The sequence below is a fragment of the Lucilia cuprina genome, chromosome 4, assembly GCF_022045245.1.
Source record: "Lucilia cuprina isolate Lc7/37 chromosome 4, ASM2204524v1, whole genome shotgun sequence".
In the NCBI taxonomy this organism is placed as follows: domain Eukaryota; kingdom Metazoa; phylum Arthropoda; class Insecta; order Diptera; family Calliphoridae; genus Lucilia; species Lucilia cuprina.
The window spans coordinates 18,709,339-18,730,724 of NC_060952.1; the positions used below are offsets into that span (position 1 = coordinate 18,709,339).

The following is a 21,386-nucleotide window of genomic DNA, read 5'->3' on the forward strand; positions in this document are numbered from 1 at the left end:
GACATAATCTGTAAATTATGTATTCTATAACGATAGAAAAAATGCGATAGTGTACTAGCAAAATCTCAATAATGGGTTGTGCTTACATAAGCACTTACTCTTTAATGACAAATAATTATCGGCTGCATTAGTTAGAAGTACTCTAGTAATGGTTTTCTTTTAATCTGATGTAGAAGTATATAATTAATTTGTACGCGAAAACAATTATTTGACGCGCTATAAAATAGCTTTGCAGTGGCGCTGTGAGTATAATATTTAACTAACAAATCTAAATTCTTGATTCGTATTCTTGCTGGATTTTTTTAAATTTGAAAACAAATCAACTTACTCATTAACATCTTTGTGAGCGAAATTCTAAGTACTTCTTTAACTTCCTATTGGTAACAGAGCGTGCAAGTACTTGCTTTCAAAGTTAAACAAATCAGTTAAAATGCTAATGAAGAATTAGGAAAAAGAAGTTTTATAAGTTCAATATAAGTATTTTCTGCAAATTTATCAGAAATACTTAAACAAAAATGAACTCTCAACCTTTCTGCAATTGCAACATATTGAAGAAGCGAGAATCTTTAAGCACCAGTCGAGAATACTTGGTAACGAAAATTTCGCTAATGAATAAACGAGAAAATTTAAAGTTCTTACAATCATAAAATTAAACATAATTTGAAAATTCCGTTAAAAATGTCAAATTCTCATATTCATATAAGTCTCTGAATTATTAAATATTTTCAATGTATGGGAATATTTAATAGATATGACATCTCCAATTTTTAGGAATTTTGATAAATATAGCATTATTTCTGAACCCAGTAAAAACTTACACTGAAAAGAATACATTATTTTACTTCTTCTAGGTAATACAGACAGTATATAGTAAAAAGTAATGTGTTGATGTGGTAAAAATCATGTTTTTGCTGGGAATGTACAATATTTCACAAAAAATATTATTTATATTATTTTAGTCTTTATGAGCAATTTTTAAAATTTTTTAAATAAAAAATACATATTTTTAAACAACTAATATTTTATTTTTCTTAAATTTTCTTTTTAGGTAAGTTATCTACAATTTCATCTCCCCTTTCAACATCCTTTTTTTAAAACAGGAAACTCAACAGTAATTATGTAAGTTTGTTGACTAACTTTTTTGTACTACAAATATAAATACTTTCTATATAAAATTACTAATACAGCTCCTTAAATCGCCTTGTCTATGAGTCATTTCTAAATCCTAGAAAGTAAAAGTGCAATATAACACTTTGAATTATTCATACCAAGTATTTCCCTTATTTTGCTAGAACCGTTGAATGCCTGCCAGTCAGTCACCCCTTTAACCATGACATTTATTTAAATGAGTCATTTGATATAAAAAAATTAACAAAATCAAAAAATGAAATTGTAACATATAAAAGCAATAATAACTGTAATATGAGCAGTTTTTTTATTAATATTAAACACTTATTATTAATTATATAAATATTTTTTTTATTTTAATTCATTTAGCATTGTCAAATTGTAGTTTGTTTACATTTGTATGTATTTGCATTGCTAAAAATGAACTGATAACGAACAAATCAAACAGTCGTATTTATTTTCCCACTTAATTTTTTATTATTATTATGATTTTGTTAAAATTTTTACTAATATAAAATAGCAATAGATGTTGTTATTAAATGTTATCACAAAAAAAAACACATGACAACAATTTAGAGAATACATAATACAAATACAAAAAAAATTAAAAGTTTAACAAAATTATGTTCCACTTAGAATACACATTTTATTAACATTTTTATGTTACTTAACATTATGTTATCTAGTACATAGTTTGTTTTGCTCAGTTTACTAAATGCGTTCAAATTATGTTATCATATATTTTAATTCTTTTTTTTCTGTAAAGAATTTATTATTCTTTGTGCTTTTGCACCCTTTTTGAATATAGCATTTTGATTAATGTTTTCGTTTCTTTGTAAGAATATGTACGTGTGTCAGTGTATCTGTGTGTTTGATATTTTTTTATCAATTTCAAACATGTTTATGGGGTAAAATTTTTGAACGTTCTGTTCATCTCGTTAAGTGCTCCCTCAATGAAATATTTTTAACAGTTTCAATTGTAGTTTTTTATTATTCTATTTGTTGGAAATGATGAATCGTTTGTATTTACTAGACTTTTAGAACTGTTCTTATTCGTTTATCATTCTTTTTGTTATAGTTGAATTGCATGTGTGTGTTTGTAGTGAGCATTTTCAATTAGATTCGTTTTCTCTTTTACTTGTTTTGTTTTTACATTAAGGGGCATTTGATTAAGGGTCATTATTAGCAAAAGTTGCCAAAAAAAAAATTTTTAAATAGATTTGTAAAGGAATGAAAAGTCCAGTCATAAAAAGCAACTATTGAAAGCAAATGTTGAAATTTCGACAAAAAAATTTTCATTTACAGGAGGTTTCTAAAGTTTCTTCCATTTATCCTGAAGAGTTTTAATAATAAACTTTTTAAATTTCAAAATCCTCCTGACATTAAGCAAATCATCACAACTATTGCAAATATTAACATAAGCAACACATTTTTAACTTAGATACCAAAGTATTTCTAAAAAATTTACAGAGTTGAATCAGAACCTGGCCTCTGAAATCTTGAAGAATGGAGAATATATAACAGTGATTAGGCCTTTATTTTGAAATAGATTGGACATTAAAATATTTTACTAATTAAAATATGTTCGCCAAGAACAGACTATACCAAAGTATTTCTAAAAAATTTACAGAGTTGAATCAGAACCTGGCCTCTGAAATCTTGAAAAATGGAGAATATATAACAGTGATTAGGCCTTTATTTTGAAATAGATTGGACATTAAACTATTTTACTAATTAAAATATGTTCGCCAAGAACACACTATAGTCTATTTCTTAAAAAAGCAAAATTTTATAATTTAGAAGAAAGTTTTTAATAATCTAGCTTATAATCTATGGACTAGCATATTGTCTGTTCTAGGATTTAGTCTTTAGACTATTGACAGGTCTAGGGACTAGCCTCTTTACTAGTTTATGGCCTAATTAAAGCAAAAGTTTATAATATAGAATAATTATTTTATATTTCTTAAATATTAAAAACCATCGAAAATAGTACATTTGTTCTGAATTTTAAATGTCTTTTAAGATATATGTACATACATAGATAATGGGGACAAGAGCCCCATTCCGTCAGGTCACATTTACCAAACGTATTATGTTAAGAAAGTTAAAAAGATAAATTTCGACTGATAATTAAAAGAACGTACATATTCGAAAAATGTAGACATCTCTTTTCTTAACAAGAGTGTGAAATAGGTTTGATGATCGAAATCTTATACAATATTGTATTAATTACAAAGAACTCTTGATCATAATTAAATGTTAATCACTATAAAATATAACAGAGCAACAACAACATCACCACCAATTTTATTTAACAGCTCGTACAGGGAGTTTTGTTAAATTTCTGTTGTGGAACCCCTCTCGCTCAATTGGTATCCGTTTCAGTACAGCAACAACAACAACAACAAAATCAACACATCACAGCTGAGGCACCCGTATTCTTCAGATACAATTGTATACATTTCATTAATATCAGGTCCAAGTATTTATATGTATGTATGTATGTGTAAGTGAATATTTTTTCTCTATTATAATCAAACAATGACAACAACATCATATAGTTGTTTGTATTGTTGTTGCTTCCACAATTTCTTCTTCTATTTTGCCCATCCACTAGTTAGTTCGGTATTTTGTTGGTGTTTTGTTATTGTTTTGCCTCTTGTTGTTGTTGCTTTGTAGTAATTCGTATTGTCGGGAGCAAGTGAATTTTCCTCGTCGGCTTTTATTTTCACATTTAGTCTCCTTGAGCATGTCTGACTGTAAAAATGTTTAGACGTTACGTAGTCGCGTGTTTTTCGTGAATTTCTTTTTAATAAATTTTATTTTATTTTCATTTATACATTTTTTTTGTTTTCTTTAAACATTAAATGATATTTAAATAGTTCTCCAAACGTTTTGTTAAATGTAATTGTGGAATCAAGTTATTTCTTAAACAAAAGAGAGCAAAAAAATCTTAAAGATAACACTTTGTTTGACCGTGAATTGTAAATGTTATATTTTTTACAATTTGAGAGTGTAATAGTGAAAAATAACAAAAATATAAAAATTATATATTATTAAACAAAAACAACAACTTTTAATAATAATAAAAAAAAATAATTAAAATAAACATAATAAAATAAACAACAAAAAATATGAGATGAAATCTGTAGCGTCTGTTTTACGTATATTTTAAATGACGCAGTTTCCGTTTTAATGAAAATTATAAAGAATTTAAGAAAAATATTAAATGTATTTAATTAATAATATTTAATTAAAAAAAATTAATTAGAAAAAGTGAAAAATAATTAATGTAAACGTTTTGAAAAAATAAAATAAAATATACCCTTTATAGTACATTGTGAAAACAAACCCCTTTTCTGTGCAAAAAAAAATTGTGTATGTGTCTGTTAAAACGACTTTAAATAGACAATAATAAAGCGAACTCTTCCTACTCTAATCTACACAAAATACTAATTTGGATAATTTTCTTTACCACAACTAAAACACCAAGAAATTACAAAATTTTTTTATAAATCTACACCAAATTTACCCCGGTATTTTTCTTTGTAAGCCTACTGGATTATTACAATTATACTGCTACTATTGGTAAAATAAAACCAAACCACAATACGAACTAGAAAAGAAATTATGAAAAATGTTTTTTTTTAAATTTCTGGTAATTTTTTTAAATATATTATCTTTTATATATATTTCTTAAATTTCTTGCATAATTAAATTAGTAGTCTTAAAAATATTTCACTTTAAAACTTTATATTATTTTTCTTTATAAATAAACATGAGTTTTTCTTTAGTCATTTGGTGAAATCTTTTCGACACATTATTAATTTAATAAAATTAAATGTGTTTGTTTATTTTATTCGTATATTTAATACAGTAGAAACAGGTTATGATGAAAAGTGATAACATAAATCGAGATAAGAAATTTGTAAAAATTGAGTTTTTATTAAGGGAATTTTTACTGATAATTTATTACTAAATGTTTAATAAGCTTTTATACAAATCAAAGAATTGATTTACTAGATTTTGATTATATAGATAAAATACTTTTGAAGTTTCTATTTAAATTTTCCAGTTAGATGGTATACAAATCTAATTTTCAGAAATGAAAACAGATACGGAACAGATTACGGAACCAAATTCATTACATCTGAAGTCATTCTCAAGAAGTGATTTTATGTTAAATAAATAAAGAAATAAGACACATTTAACATAAACCTCCAGAAAATAATATGTTTTTTAAATGACAGTACAAAAAATGTATATCTTCACTTCTTTGGAAGTCAATAAACACCACTTCAACAGATGCTAAAAAAATTCACTTAGTGCTACTTTTGAAGTGGCTATAAATATTGTTCTTTTGAAAGTACTTCGTTTTCTTTTCGCATGGCAGTATATATATATGGACAACAACCTTTAAGGAAAATTCTTTCCAAATAGTCCTATTTCTACATATCTTTTAAGAAAATATCATTCGGTACGATTGCTTGGCAAACTTAAATGATTGTATTCAGTGCAGAAGTATTTATTTAAAAACTAGATCTTTAATTGCTCTAAAGTTAAAGGATGATACATCTTTTGTGTATATAACTTAAAAAAGACGTCATTGATGTTGGGACTACTTATGTGAATTATAAATTTAAATCTGTTGAAAACGACCATTTTTACTATCATCACTCTGGTGGAAGTTTTGCAAAGACCCAAATATGGAAATAACTCCTAATTTAACTCGTTTTATAGTTGAACAAGCTTTATTTTCGTTTAAATCAGTAATATTAATGATTGTGTAATATTTGAATAGGTTTCGTAATGACTTCTGCATACCATTTGTCATATTTATAAGTAGTTTTATAATGTATTACTAAAGATCAAGATTATTCGTTATATTTATTGGGCATAGCGACAGGTAAATAACAAAACAACTTCGTTGCTTAACCACTAACGCTTACTTAGGCCATGATCAGAATGAACATATTTAAAGAGAATTCCATTCCGAATACATATATTCTTAATCGAAAAAGATCATAAACTAATGAGTTTTAAAGGATTTATATTTTAATTTTATTTTACAAAAATATGCGAATCTAGAAATCATGATATATAATGTAGAGAGCGACAAGTTGCGTTACAATGTAAATCATATATTCAAGTTTTTTTTTTATCGTTTTCTTCCATTTCACTGAACTTCAAAGTAAATTATAGCCATACTCGACTGTAATGTGTAATTAAATTATGATAAGAAATAATTTACTGATAAAGTTCAGGAATTTTTTCAAGATAAGTTTGTTAATTGTATTAAAAATAACAATGCTTTTATGAAATTATAAATAATAAATTCAATTATAAATTAAAGAAATTTGCAAATATTTATAAATTTTTTTAAAATTGCAAATATTTATTTATCTTTTAAAGAATGTTTGGGCTTAAATATATGAAGTCATATATTCTCTATTGAATAAAAACAAAACTTCTAAAGATTTTGTAATAAAAATAATATCTGGTCGATTTCCATCAAATACAAAAATAAAATGTTAAACTTCATAGCTTAGGTTGTGATAACTAAAAGTTGTAAACAAGATTAAATATCCGCTATGAGAGAAATGAGAACAAGTTAAACGGAAGTGCCACTTACATTAATGCATCTTGAGACATTTTATGAAACTAGTTTAGTAATTTTATATTTAACAACTGGCCCTTCATTAAAATACATAATACTGGAATGTGCTTCTTTTTCTATTTAATACAAATTTATTTTTAAAACAAAAAGTGACCCCTGGAATCGTTAAAAAGACCTCCAAGTATAATAAACAGAAACTATTTAATTGCTTATTGTACATATTTATATTGCCTACTGTATACATATACATAATTCCATAAACTTTTACATAAACAAAGTCTCTGTACAAATTTCCTTTATAAATATTTTAACGATTAAATTAAACAAAATAAATACTGAAAAAAACTAGAACAATTTAGGTTTATTTTTTAAACTTTGAAAGCTTTTTCGTGTGTGTTCGAGGTGGTAAATAGTTTGGGGTTCATCATAAAAATGCACAAAATACACTCACTTCGTAAAGTAAACAAAACTCTGTTCAATTTTCTGCTACTCGACCAAATAAAATAAAATTTTTATAAACTTTTCTGCTCTGTACAATCGACATGAGTAAATGGTCTATTTGGACTTTGATGTATATTTTAGCCTTTACATTTTTTATCTGAACAATTTTACTCTTTTTTTTATTTCAATTTGTTAAGGCTATAAAATAAAACAAATATTTAAATAAAAAAAGAAAACTTTAATTCTTTTTTTTTCTTAGTTATAGCATCTGTAAAATTTCCGCATTGCATGTAAAATAATAGAGAATGATTGGTGTTTCGCTTTGGTGTCGGAAAATAATAGCCAAATCGACAGCAGAGATACAGAAAATAACATTTGAACTTTTTTCTTCTTATATTTGATTCATTTTCTCTCTTAATTTCTTCGAAAACAACTATATTATACAGATATAAATGTAGAAGAAACTTAAACAATAATTAGATTTAAAAAAAGTAAATAAAGAAATTAGTTTTTTTTAAATAAATTGATTTCGTAATTGTAGAAAAATTACGCATGTCGATTAGAAAAAAAAAGAAAAAAAGAGTTGCCAAAGCTTTTTGCAAAAATTTTAAATATTGTTTAAGATTGTCTTAAATCTGCATTCTTTTCGAAATGGATATTAGAAATTTCGTAATGAGCATATTACTGCAAAAATAATTAAAATTCTTTTTAGAGTATTTCTAGTTAGAAAAACTACTTTATGTGCATATAGATCAAAAATGCTTAAAAAATTTTGAAATTATTTACGTGTAATCAAAATTAGGCTGTTGCATGGTACTATCTACTATCATGGCTGACCCATAATTCTAATCCGATCGAAAGTGGAATTTAATTTTCTTCTTCAAAAAAGGAAAATGACATCTTTTTGAGAATGAAACCACTTCACATTTTTAACGTGAAATTGATAAGAGTCTTAAGATATTATTTTTTAAAGTTTTTTTTATCGATTTATTTACAAATTATAATTTCACTTTCGATCGGAATGGAATTCTTCGAAACCCTAAACCAATAGTAATGATACGTTTCATTACTTAGCATTAGTTTTATAATGGCTTACTTATAACTAAACTATTCTGGAGAGCGAAAAAAAGCTCGCGTGACTGAAGTTTTCTGATTGTTTAGAGAGCAATTTATCCAATTTTACACTCTTTTGAAAAATATTTGCTAGATCTTTATAAAGCAAAACAACTTTGTTTCGATTTTTATTAATATAATTTTCTATACAACAATAACTTTTGGCCCAATAATTTACTACAATCATTAAATCTAAATGAATTTATTTAGTCATTAAATTAATATGTTGCTGGTAGATGCTTCTTAAAGACTATAAACATTAAAATTTACTTTTAATAAAGTAGAATTACACAAATTCCCTATTCAAATGGCAGCTCTTAATATCTAAAGTACAGAATGTTTTTAATATTCATATTACTTTTGCTTTTTAAGTTTAATAGCTTTAAATTGCTTTTATTATTATATAATATAATTTGTAGCAATTAAAGACAACATCATACAAGGCACAAAGTACTCCACTTGCAAGATATAAGTATAAAACTCTCATACTGCAACTGCCAGTCACCACTTACTCAGTCAGCCTGCTGCTGTACTCCTATACAAATTTGATGGCATCGATAAAATTAAAACATTTCACTTTCTTCAAAATGTAATATAACGACAACACTACATGCAACATAGAATTTTATATACATTTAACAAATGTGATCATGTTAAGAGGCCCACAACTACTTACTAGATATTTCTAAATGTATATTTTTATTTTAGTTTTTTTTAAACTTCTTCTTTTTTCATGAAGGAGTTGTATGTGGTATTTAGTTGAATTTTGGCGCGCTAATCTATTTTTAGTATGTTTAGTGTCTTTTTTGTTTCTTTCAATTTACCTTATGTTATTAAATTTTGTTTATTTTGTGCAACATTTGGCAACATAACATTTACATAAACAAAAAGAAAATAAAAACAAAATCTTGGCAACTTCGAAGCAATAATAGCTGCCCTGCCTCTATCCTTTTCCCATAACACATCTACACGTTTCATCTTTCCCCATTATGCATGCAAGCAAGTCACTAGCGAGTAAGTGCAAGTGGAGGGTTGTCGAAAAAATGTAGAAAAAAAGTTGTGTTGCACTCCATTCTTTTATGTTTCTTATAGTAGTTTATTTCTTTATTTTTATAGTTATTGTTGCAAGATGTTGCAACATCAGTTTATGTAGTATGTAGTGGTTGCTGTACGCAATATAGGCCAACAAGTACATTGAACTGAAACATTTCTATTTTATTTGATTATTTTTTTTCATTTATATATAGAAGAAATTTGTTTTAATAAAAAAAAGTTCACAAAGAAAATAATAAAATTTATATTGTATTTTTATAACCAATATAATCAGATTTGTTAGAGGGGAAGTAGACGAAAATATGTAGACAATTGGGGGAACTATTTAAAACATTTCCTATTTGAGTTAAATTGTTTAAGAGAAATTTTAAAATTTCTTGTAGTGTACTTCTTAAAACTACGAAATTTTAGTTTTTCATTTATTTACTGTATTCGGTAACCTTCCCTACTATTCTTTCATAACAAACCCTATGCAGCAATATTTACCCAAAATATTAAAAAAAATGCAACAATAGAATCAGGCTAAACTTAGATTAAAAAATAATAGCTTACAATCCTAGATATAATATCTTAGAGATCTTTATCACTTATCGACAACTGTACCAATTCTTGTTGATGCTTTCATAAATGCATACTTAAAATAGTTGTGTATTTACTATGTTTGTATCTTTTACTTTTATATATTTATTTCTAAATATCAAAAGTTCAAAATGTGATTGAACTTGTTTATTTTTTATTTCTCCATGGCTCTATATCTAATGATTTTTGGTTTCATTCTAATTTGTTTTATGTTTTTTTATGTTTTTAACAATTTTTTTTCTGTTCCAAAACTATGCACGCTCATGCAAATGATAAACGTATGGAATCGTACGTGTACATGCTATAGAATTGCGTTGTGTTTATTTTCATTACACGGCCTATTTTGTTTTGCTTTTGTAATGGATTTTCTTCACCTTATTTATTCCAAAAGTGGTACAGTGGTTTGGGAAATTGAAAGAAATCTGATCTAGTTTCTAAAAAGTATTCTTAGTTCAACCAAATTCTGATTCTGGCATTACAACGAAATATTCGCCTTCTGATTTAGACCTCTTTTCAAAAATTAAGAAGAAAAGTTTCTGTTTTTAATCTTATTTAGGAATGGCTGGATTATATCTTATTTAGGAATGGCTGGATTTATATTTCTAAAATATATGGATTGAGTATCCAGACTTGATCATGTTTATCAATGTATGTCATTAAATAAGTCTTATTAATGTGAAATTTTATTGGTCTTCTCTAAAAAAAACTATAGCAATTAAAGCAATCATGAATAACATGGTCTTTAGAAAGTCTTATGAATCCAACATTTCTAGACAGCCGGTCTAAACATCGGTTCAGAGAGTGATTATGAGTCGTTAGTATACATTAAGGTTGCAAGTGTTGGGTCAATATATTTGGCCGTTAACAACATTGCCACAAACGTTAAATACCCTCATTAAAAATTGGCGATGCTGACAACTTTTATGTAATTTCATTAACAGTGGAAAAACATAGAGCTAAAAGCTCTCAGGTATCCGTTATATATTATCTTTAAAAGAGACGTATTTATAAGTAATATCAGTGATGTATCTCATTATAAGCCAAGAGAGCTTCATATTTCGTGGGCTTTTTTAATTATCACGTTATTTTTTAAACTTTAAATTAATGTTTCACTTCAATCCTCAATAGGCCCACTGTTTTTTTCATTTCACTAATTTTATAATCTTTATGCAAATTGTTACCTTTTCGTTCTTAAAAATAAACCATTCACGATTTAGCTGTCAATGTTTATTTGTTCGTTTATGCAAATGGGTGTTGCAACAAATACGTCAGGCTTTCTCTCTCACACTCTCTCTCTCTGTCCCTATCTCTATTCTTGTTTTCGTCTACTCTTTGCCAACACTTAATAACAAAGTGATCGCAATTCTAAAGTAAAATGTTGCAACAATTTAGTCAACACACTAAATCAATGCGAGATGTCTAAAAATCAAAAAATAAAAAGTTTTTACATAAACATATACACCAAGTACTAATGCCGCAAATGCATGTTGTAATGATTTGTTGAAATTTTTACAATGTTCTCATATTCAATGGTTCCATAGTACGGCAAAGACGGCTACGAATACATACCACAATTCTTTGCAATTGCTGGATGTGGAAATGTAAGTACTTTGCTACTTATACCATACTACCTACCACATGTAGCAGTTTGCAAATCAATAAATACATATATTGTTCTGCAACATTTTTTTTTTATTTTTATTTTCGATTTGGTTTGTTTCTTAGCATGGGTAAGATTTTGTTTACATACAATAAATGATCTCATGCACACGATTGAAATGTTTACTTGTTTTTCTTTTAAGCTATATTTGAAGTACAGTGAGTTAAGCAATTGATCATACACTAGAGTTATTTGTTTCTTTATACATCTGATACTTGAATTAATTTTTATCTGTATATTCATTTTTATTTTACACTATGTTTTATTTTTAATAGTGCAAATGCATAAATACATGACATACTCATCTATATAGTGATTGTTGTTACTGAACAAATGACTGTGTACGTGCATCTTTCTATACTTTTTGCATGCGTTGTGTATTTTCATAATTTCAATTTTCAACACTTAGTCAGGAACTCGTAAACTATATGAGCTGTTTAGTACTCTATACATTTTATACTGCAGGTTTTTTATCATTTCAGTTTTCTTTTCTCTCTTTTTTGCATTTAAAAGATACGTAAATTGCATTCGTGTAGTACGCATTTCAAATGTTTGCACTTGTCTTTATTTTTTATCATTTTTTATTTTCCAATAGATAAAATTTAGTTTATTATTAACTTGAGTTGGGAGTACAGTTGTGTGTTTTCTCGTTTTTCCATTTGTTTATTGCTCGAGAAATCTATATTTTATTTATTTTCAGTTAAGATTGTTTGTTTTGTTATCATCGGTATTATTAGGTTTTTTATAAAGTGATTTCAACAGTTATTGAGTTGTGATCAATATTTCATAAATCTATTTTATAAGTATTTTAATTACTTTAGAGAAAATAGCATGAAATATTTTGTTGTAAAATTGATTAAAAAGTAAATGAATAAAAACACAGAGGAAAACACTATAGAAAAGTACTGAAATTGATACAATCCGTTGTAAAAAATTACCATGTTTGTTTACATGTAGACAAGGGATGTGTATAAAATTGAAATAACAGCCAGTTATTATTTTGACAGCCAGTGTTGTAATTTTGACAACATACTGTTATCATTTCCATTAAACTTTGTTCTATTTCGGCAAAGTAAAACAAAGAATTGTTGTCAATTCGTCATGCAACTTTCTGTTGAAAATACATTATTTTTACGTTGTTTTGTAGTATATTTTTTATATTTTTGCTGTTGATTTGACAAATATACGAATATACTTTGAAAACGGATGTTATTGAAAAAATTGTAAACACTTTGGTCGTCTTGAAATATCCATATCAAATATGTAGTAAGTTTAGTTAGTTATTGGTTTAGTTTGAAATGAGAATGTGCGCTTCATTCCCATCTTCATTCAGTGACGTCCAGATTAGAACACTACTGAAGTCAGTGTTCTAATCTGGACATACAACATTACAACGATACGACATCGATTGTGAATTGGACAATTGTTTTGATAATTGTAAAACTTAAATTTTCATTTTATATTTTACTCTAAAAAACTTATTCAATAACAACATTTTATTATATAAAAGGTTTATAAAATTTAATTTTGTTTATGATTTCTCCTGGTCTTTGTTTTTTTATTAAACATTTTACTACATTTCTGTAAAAAGATTATAAATTTAATAGTTTTACTTAAATTTTACAAATAAATTGTTGTGCACACAATTTCTCATAATTGGCTAGGAATTCAACAAAAACTACAAAAAAGCATTTTCTTATTTTATCCTTAACCCCAACACCTCAAATCACAAAGAAAAAAACTACTGCTACCCGTAGCGTTGATATTTGTATCCTTGCTAATAATGTCGTAAACTTTATTTCGGTTGCCATTTGCCATTATCGTACTCTGCAAGCACATAAAAATATTTCACCCAAACCCTTGTAGTCTCTGAATATTATATATATTTTTTTTTAATAAAAAAAAGAATGCAGCAAAAAAAAAAAACTTCTAGACAATAGTTGTCTTGTTAATACAGCAAAGAAGATAAAAGAGAAAAAAAATAAACCTCGGTTTATTCCTTTTAAGTAAACGTGTCTTTCTTAACAAGTTCTAATGACAACTACAGCTAGAAAGATAGTCTGTCTACCACTCTCTAATCTCTGTTAACGGCAACCAACAACCACCCACCGTGACAGTGCGTTGTATATTTAATGTTTTTTTGTTTTGTTGGTTGCAAGTGTGTTTATGAAATTTTCTTTAACCATCTAAACTTTAACATATGACTGGTTTCTTTCTATTTTCTATTACTTTTGTTGCTGTTTTATTTTAACAAGAAAATATTGCGTCAAAATAAAAGTTTTTTTCTTGATGTTGTTTGTTTTTAGGAAAATGGCGTTTTTGTAATTTTTTCATTCTTTCTTTTTTTTTGCAAATAAATGTACTTTTACAGAATATAGAAAGAGTGCTTACATTAAAAAAATTCTGTTAAATAATAAAATTTTATATTAAAAAAAAATCAATATTTGCGATTTTCTAAAAATTCGAATTAAATAAAATTTTTTAAATATTCTCAATAAATGGGAACTCACTTTTTAGTACTTTCAGAAAACTTAAAACTATACAAAATGTTTAAAATTTTTTCAAAAGCAGAATTTTTAAATAATTACTTTTTATACAAAATCCACTTTATTGAAGAAATTTGTCTGATATTTATACGAAATTTGCTATGTTTTGACCATTATTTCATTCTTTTACATTGACAATTCTAATATTGTATTCCTTACATGTCGTTAAGTCCTTGTGTCTGTATTTTTATTTTTTTTTAGCTATTTTCTTCTATTTTTTCATCCATTTTTTTATTGACATTTTCTAAAATATTTGTCAATATTTAAGTGTGAGTATTTGCAATACACACACACTTTAAAACATTTTAGTCCATATAGAATGTATATATACACCTTTAAACTTTACTCATTTAATTTTCTTTCGAAGTCCTTTTTATATAAAAACAATTTATGTATTTTATGTTTTTTCATTTATTTTATATGGCAAAACTTTCACTTTCATTTTTAATATCCTTGCACGATACATTTTTGGAATAATTTTTTTTGTATTTTTCTTTCTTATAACTTTTTTTACAAAAAATAAAATGAGGAATATTACATGTCTGCTGGTGTTTTTTTTTGATTCACCATTTATCTCAAGTCGTTTAGCTTCTGCTTTTTATATTCTTTTGCAGACAACAAAAAAAATTACATGAAATTTGTACATAACTTTGTTGTTTGTTGTCATTTTCATATTTATTTTTTTTATATAAAATGCGCATTTTCCTGTTTCGATGAAAAGAAAAATACTTTACTTGTGTTGATCCTTTAAAGTTTGCTTAAAAAAATTTTTAAGAAAACAAAGCTTTTACATGTTCTGTTAATTCTGAAATATTCAACATTAAAGCTGAAATTTCCGGTTTATGTGAAAAGAAAAATGGTGCTAAATTTAAGGTTTGTTGTTTTTTTAAATTGAGTTTCTAGAGAGAAAATATATAAACTATAAAGAAGACTTGTAAATCATTCTTTGTTATAAGATTAGATGTGTAATATTTATAAGCCATGCTTATACCCAACTGGCCAGATCGTTATTGATGACACTTTCATCAATGTAATCTTCATTTTGTCCTGTAAAAAATGTAGACAACTTTTAGAACAATGTTTCTAAATTTATCATGTTTTGAGTTTAAAACCCCAGGAAAAACGTTACTTATCCGGTAAGCAGACAAGTAATATTGAAGCATTGTGGAAGTACTTACTTTTGGGGTGAATAACTAATTATTTAAACGACTTTCCCAGGCATTAACCTGGATCTACAGTATTTTTAATTTATTAGTCTTTCTGCTCCATTAACCAGTTATTTTTATTAGTTTAGACGAAATTAGCGACAGATATTAGCGACAAAAGCATTGTCGCTTTTCAATTTATATTGACGACAAAATGACAAATATATTTGGTCCACCGAACCTTAAGCTTTTACAGATTAAAAGAATTAACAATCTCTAAATATCATATGTATTAGAAATCTTTACTCTTCTTCGAAATAAAATGGTCCTTCGAACCTAATGTTGGATTTTAATAAATTAATGAATTAAAAAAATATATATATATATATATATTATAAAATGTTTATTTTTAGATTTTTATAAACAATATTGTTGATTGAATTTATGTAAATTAAATAAATAAAATGCAACCAATAAATATTACACGCAAACATGGCTGGTTTATCACAGTCTCGCTATACTGGCGGTCAGTTTTATTTGTTATTCAAATTTATTATTTTGTTTACTTAAAATAAACATTAAAAACATGTTATTGTTGTTTCTTCATTTACAACAAAATTTCAAAATAAAACATAAATTTAATATTCAAATTTTCAAAAGATTTACAAAATTTCCTGTAAAAACCAAGGAAATGATAACAAATCATTTTTATTATGAGTATTTTTAAAAATATTTTTAAAACCAGTATAATATTTTAAAAATATAGCTAAAACTTAAACACTTTATTTGCTTAATATTTTTCTTAAGAATTTCAAAACTGTCTAAATAAATCATTTTTGCAGTGCATATGAAAATGATCTCATATTTTAAGAATTTTTCCTTAAGCATTTTAATAAAGTAAGGAGTGAGATCGAAAAATTCTTAACATACATATATGTTTATAAAAAAGAAACCACTAAACTTACAGCTTTATTTTTTTTTTTTATTTGATTCAAATTATTATTACAATTTACAAAAAAAAATATTTTTATTGTTTTAATCACTAGTGATGAAATTTTGAACCCTTTTCGGAAACCCTTCCATTAACGTTTTTATAGTGCTTTCTGTCACTTTGCTCGAACATGTAGTCCATCTCCGTTTAAAATCTACCACACTTTTGGACACCTTTTTTGTACTTTTCAATTCTCTTTTAACAAGAGCCCAATATCTCTCCACTGGCCTTAGCTCCGGGCAGTTTGGAGGATTTGCCTCTCTTGGTACACATACCACATTATTGTTCTTGTACCACTCAAGGGCTTGTTTACCATAGTGACAGGATGCCAAGTCAGGCCAAAAATAAGTGGACACATTATGAAGTCTTATGAATGGAAGCAGCCTTTTTTGTAAACATTCCTTTATGTAAATTTCGGTATTTATAGAGCCCGTTGTAACAAATGATTGGCTAATTTGCCGCAACTGCATATTGCTTGCCATACCAAGAACTTTCTGGGAAATTTTGTCTGCTTTTGGGTCCTAAACTTTTCTTCAACATTCCGTCGAGCATCAGCAACATAAAACTTTTGACCTGGAAGTTGCGAAAAATCTGCCAGAACATACGTTTCGTCATCCATTATGCAGCAAGAATATTTTTTTATAAAACATGACTTCAATTTCCGTGCTCTGTTTTTGGCCTCTAAATTTTTAGCAGCGTTCCTGTCAGGAACTTTTTGAGCCTTGTATGTTTTTTAAACCTGCATTAGCTTTAACTTTTCGTACCAAATAGTCCGAGCACTGAGCTAACCGAGCTGCTTTCCTACCGGATGTGTTGGGAGCTCTTTTGAAAATGCGTTCTATTTTTTGGCTTTAGAAACATCATGTGGACCATTCCTTCTACCTGAACCAGGTTTTCTATCAACTGACAAGTTCTCCCGGTACTGTTTAATAACATTGGAAACAGTTTGACGGCAGACCTTTGTATGCTTGGCCAACTTTTTGTAAGACCAAGTTGGGTTTAGTTGAAAATATTTAATAATTTCAGTACGCACTTTTTTCTGGTCACTCATTTTAATCAGATTAACAAAAAAATTAATATAATTGACATTACACATAATAACTGACATGTTTTTCAAAGGTAACTTGATCAAAAAAAAAAATCAAATAATACTTTGGTTGAAAAATGTAATGAAAAACGTGTGTTAAAAATTTTTCGATCTCACTCCTTATGTATATTTATTTTTGATTTTCTATTAAGAGCAACACCTGCCTTTCAGAAACACATATGATTAAAATGTGTGTTTTTTTTTAATCTAAAAACACAAGCAAAAAATAAAGAAAAAACAAACCAAGACCCCCGAACAAATTTTTTGAAATGACAATGTTTGTTCTCAATTTAATTTTCAGAAAAAGAAATCTTAAAATTTTCTTAAGAAATAAAATCAAATAAAAAATGTTTTTTTTTCTAGACTTGTGTCTGACAAAGACACAAATGATAAACTTGAACTAAAACTAAATAGAAAAAACACTAAATATACATTTATATATATTTTTTGAAATTTATTTACTGTGCACGCGAAATGTATAATTTTTTTATAAGAAATATTTAATAGATTGCTCTACATTTTTTTTGGCAATTTTATTTTATTATATAAATATTTTTAGGAATATTAAATGATTTGTTTATAAACAAATTAAATTTTTCTTTTAGAAATTTTCTTTAATCCAAAAATTTTCTGCTAGTTTGTCAGTCGTTTTGTCATTCACTTATTTTCATGTTAAATTTTTATTTGGCGTGTTTTTAGAAATAATTACCATGGCCCAACCTTTGAGTATCTCGATACCATAAATTACCTTACAAAGTACAAAAATTCTATTTTTTTTGAAGTTGTGTAATGTTGTTCTTGTTTTTTTTATTTCTTTTTTTTTTAAATTTTAAAATTTATTATATGCGCTAAATACGCGAAAAAGAACCTAAAACTTTACACTTTTCACTTTGCATATATTATAGTGTTTAAGAACAACTAACGAAAAGGTTAAATTTAATACTAGACTTTACAAAAAAAAAATACAGCCAACCACACGCCAAACAGGAAATGTTAGTTTGCTGTGCTCCAAATTGTTTTACATTTGCTTAAGGAAAGCAAAACTAAAAAAAAATCTATATAAAAATTGCAAAAATTCTCATAAATTTTGCATGAAAAGTTCGGTACTTGACTTGAAGGCAAAATCAAATATAAAAGCCATAAATTTTCCACAAAATTAAAATGTTTTTTTTTTTCAAACTAAAATTAACTTTTTGTTTTTATTTTTCCAAGCATTATAATTAGAGTTGATGATTTAATGAGACTTAAAAGGTCTTCCTTAATGTCTAACATTTCAAAGTGCTGGTGATTTAAAAATTAATGAGAAAAACTGGTTTAATTGAAATAATATATATTTTTTGGTAGAAAAAAGGATAAGCTAAATGTTTTATAATGACTTAAATATATGGTCCTTCGTTTTTCTATTTTGGATATTTATTATTCCATAATAAGAAAGTTTAGTACTAATTGTGGTTAGAAGGACCATTTACTCAAATAATATATGTGTTTTGTTTAATTACCTTACTTTTGATAAAATAAACTTTGTTTGCTCTAAGTTTTATGTAGTACCTCGGACTTGAATGTTTTATAGTTCGATTCCTAAAGATAATGTAAAACTCATGTCGATTCTATAAAAAAATACAATATAATTTTAAATCCCAAAAAAGCTTACAAAAAACTTAAATAAAACTATTTTTAATATCTTTTTGTTTTCTCAAATGACTAAAGAAAACTCCAAAGTATCATTTAGCATGCATTTCTTTTAGCTCGGTTGTGGTATCAAGTATTTATTTCTTTTGTTTTAATTCCATATATGCAGAATTTTTAAGAAACTACATAAAGAAAAGTGTTTAAAACACTCAATAATAGAAAACATAAAATTAATCAAAGACTGAAAAATAAGAAACAAACAAAACAATAAAAACACTCAATGAATAAAAAAATCTATAAAAATAAAAATACAAATCCTAAAATACCATAAAAGTGCATAGCAACAAAATAATTTAAAAAAAGTCTTCCCGCGTTCAAAACCAACCAACCAACAAACAAACCCAAAGAGATAAAAACAAAACTTTGCATTGGTCTTCAAAAGTATGGAAAAAAAAACATATTGATATACAATATTAAAAATAATACTAAAAATAAATAAAAAAAAACTCAAAATAAAACCAATACACAACAGCAACATTGTTGTCCAACATTGACTAGCAACAATTGTTATAAACAAAATGTTTTGGAAATAGACGAAAAAAAATCTATAACTTTATAAATAATAATTAAAAAAAACAATATTCAACTACAAAATTGTTGAGCTAAAAACTAAATGTTCTTAATAATCTTAGCATTTTTAATGAAATTCGCTGACATTTCCAAAATGCAGAGTAAACGCTGTATTAACAACAATAATAATACTAATAACAACAACACTAACATCATGTCACAAAAACGATGGCAGCAACAAAATGCTAATAAAACAAATTCAAATTCTAGCAGCACTAGTTCAGGCTGTGATAGTTCAGCTTCCTCGTCTTCTAAAGAAAACTATCAACAACAACAACAGCAACATCATTCTTTAACTCCCCAACAAGTTCAACAATTGCGTCACTATCAACAATTACAGCAGCAACAGTTACAATTGTTGCATCAACAATTATTGCAAAGAAAACATTTGCAACAACAGCTACGTGAACAGGGTGTGGAAATTAAAAGACCTCCCACCAACTCCACAACAGCAACATTAACATGTAATCAACAATATTTAAAACAATTAAGATTGCAGCAACAACAACAGCAGCAGCAACATCATTTGTATAATATGAGATTGCCTCAGCAACATCAACAGCAGCAACATGTTGATAATTTTATGTTTCATAATAAAAATCGTAATCTAAATGATATTTTAAATAATAATAATAACAGTAATCTGTCTCCCGAATTACAACATCTAAGTAATGGTGGTGGTCGTATGATTTTTAAAGGTGGGATTTTTTTATTTTAAACTTAAAATTTTTTTGCAAAATCTTTTTATTTGTATTTTTAATTTTTTTTATTTTTGATAATATTGTTCCATATATTTTTTTTAATTTCTTTTGAAAATATCACCTTCAAATCTTTTCAATATTGTATGTTAATGCATATTGTTGTATTTTTGACAACTGGCCAAATTGTATTTTCTTGTACTCGTTTAATATTTTTAATCTTTTATTTATATTTAAAAACGTATATATTATATTTTCTCGTTTATTAACCCCCTTATTTTCTGGTTGTTTTTAAAAATTGAAAAAATATTTAAAATAAACACATATTGCACGTACACAAAATCTTTTAGTGTTTGGGAGAAAATGAGAAATTAATTCTCTAAAAAATATAAACAATTTATCACTTGTATAAATATTTGCCAACACCAGATGAAAAAAAAATGTTGAAAAAACCAGGGCATTTCTTATAGAAATTAAGTTAAATTTCAATTTAAGAAAAAAAATATGTTTAAATATTTGTTTTTTGAAATAAAAAACTTTTATAAAAATTTGTAAATATTAATCATAGATAGTGCCTGGCATCGTAGTGGCTACTTGTTAGTGTTATAGTCTGTCAATTCGGAAGTTGTAGGTTCGATTCCCATCAGAGTTTAAGCTTGACAGTAATACTGATAGAGCTGTAGATTAATTGTGATGGACCTCTTTCTTTCAAACTAACTAATAATTAGTTAGTTAATTTCCAATGACAACTACTTGCGTCTGCATTACTTATTTTCATCTAATATAATAGTACTTTAAAGTATCACTTTACAATTATTTGTATGTTTATTAGTCAATACTCCCTTACGAAATTATTTCATTATTTTAATATTTCTTTAAAAAATTTCTAATATCGACTGATATTAATTAGAACCACTTACTAATTACTTATTAGGCAAAAGCTCTAGACAATTGTTTACAAATTATATTTCAAAATATTAATAAATGTTATTGATAATGACAATTTATTACTAAGTAATGTATGAAGTAACTACATTTGATACAATTCTATCTAAATTAAGACAAAATT

General features: G+C 26.2%; 1 protein-coding gene across 5 annotated transcripts in view; it reads left to right on the forward strand.

The window, feature by feature from the left end:
- The first annotated feature begins 4,412 nt into the window (after window positions 1-4,412).
- Window positions 4,413-21,386, forward strand: part of LOC111675863 (probable serine/threonine-protein kinase DDB_G0282963) — a 29,873-nt gene continuing 12,899 nt past the window's right edge. For 3 of the 5 annotated variants that reach the window (XM_023436714.2, XM_023436715.2, XM_023436717.2), the window contains exon 1: window positions 19,358-20,317. In XM_023436714.2, coding sequence (XP_023292482.2) covers window positions 19,663-20,317 — 655 coding nt within the window. In that variant the 5' untranslated portion in view covers window positions 19,358-19,662. Of the gene's footprint in view, window positions 4,427-11,482; window positions 11,486-19,357; window positions 20,318-21,386 lie in introns of those variants that run through there. The other 2 variants (XM_046948140.1, XM_023436716.2) reach the window with 2 other exon arrangements.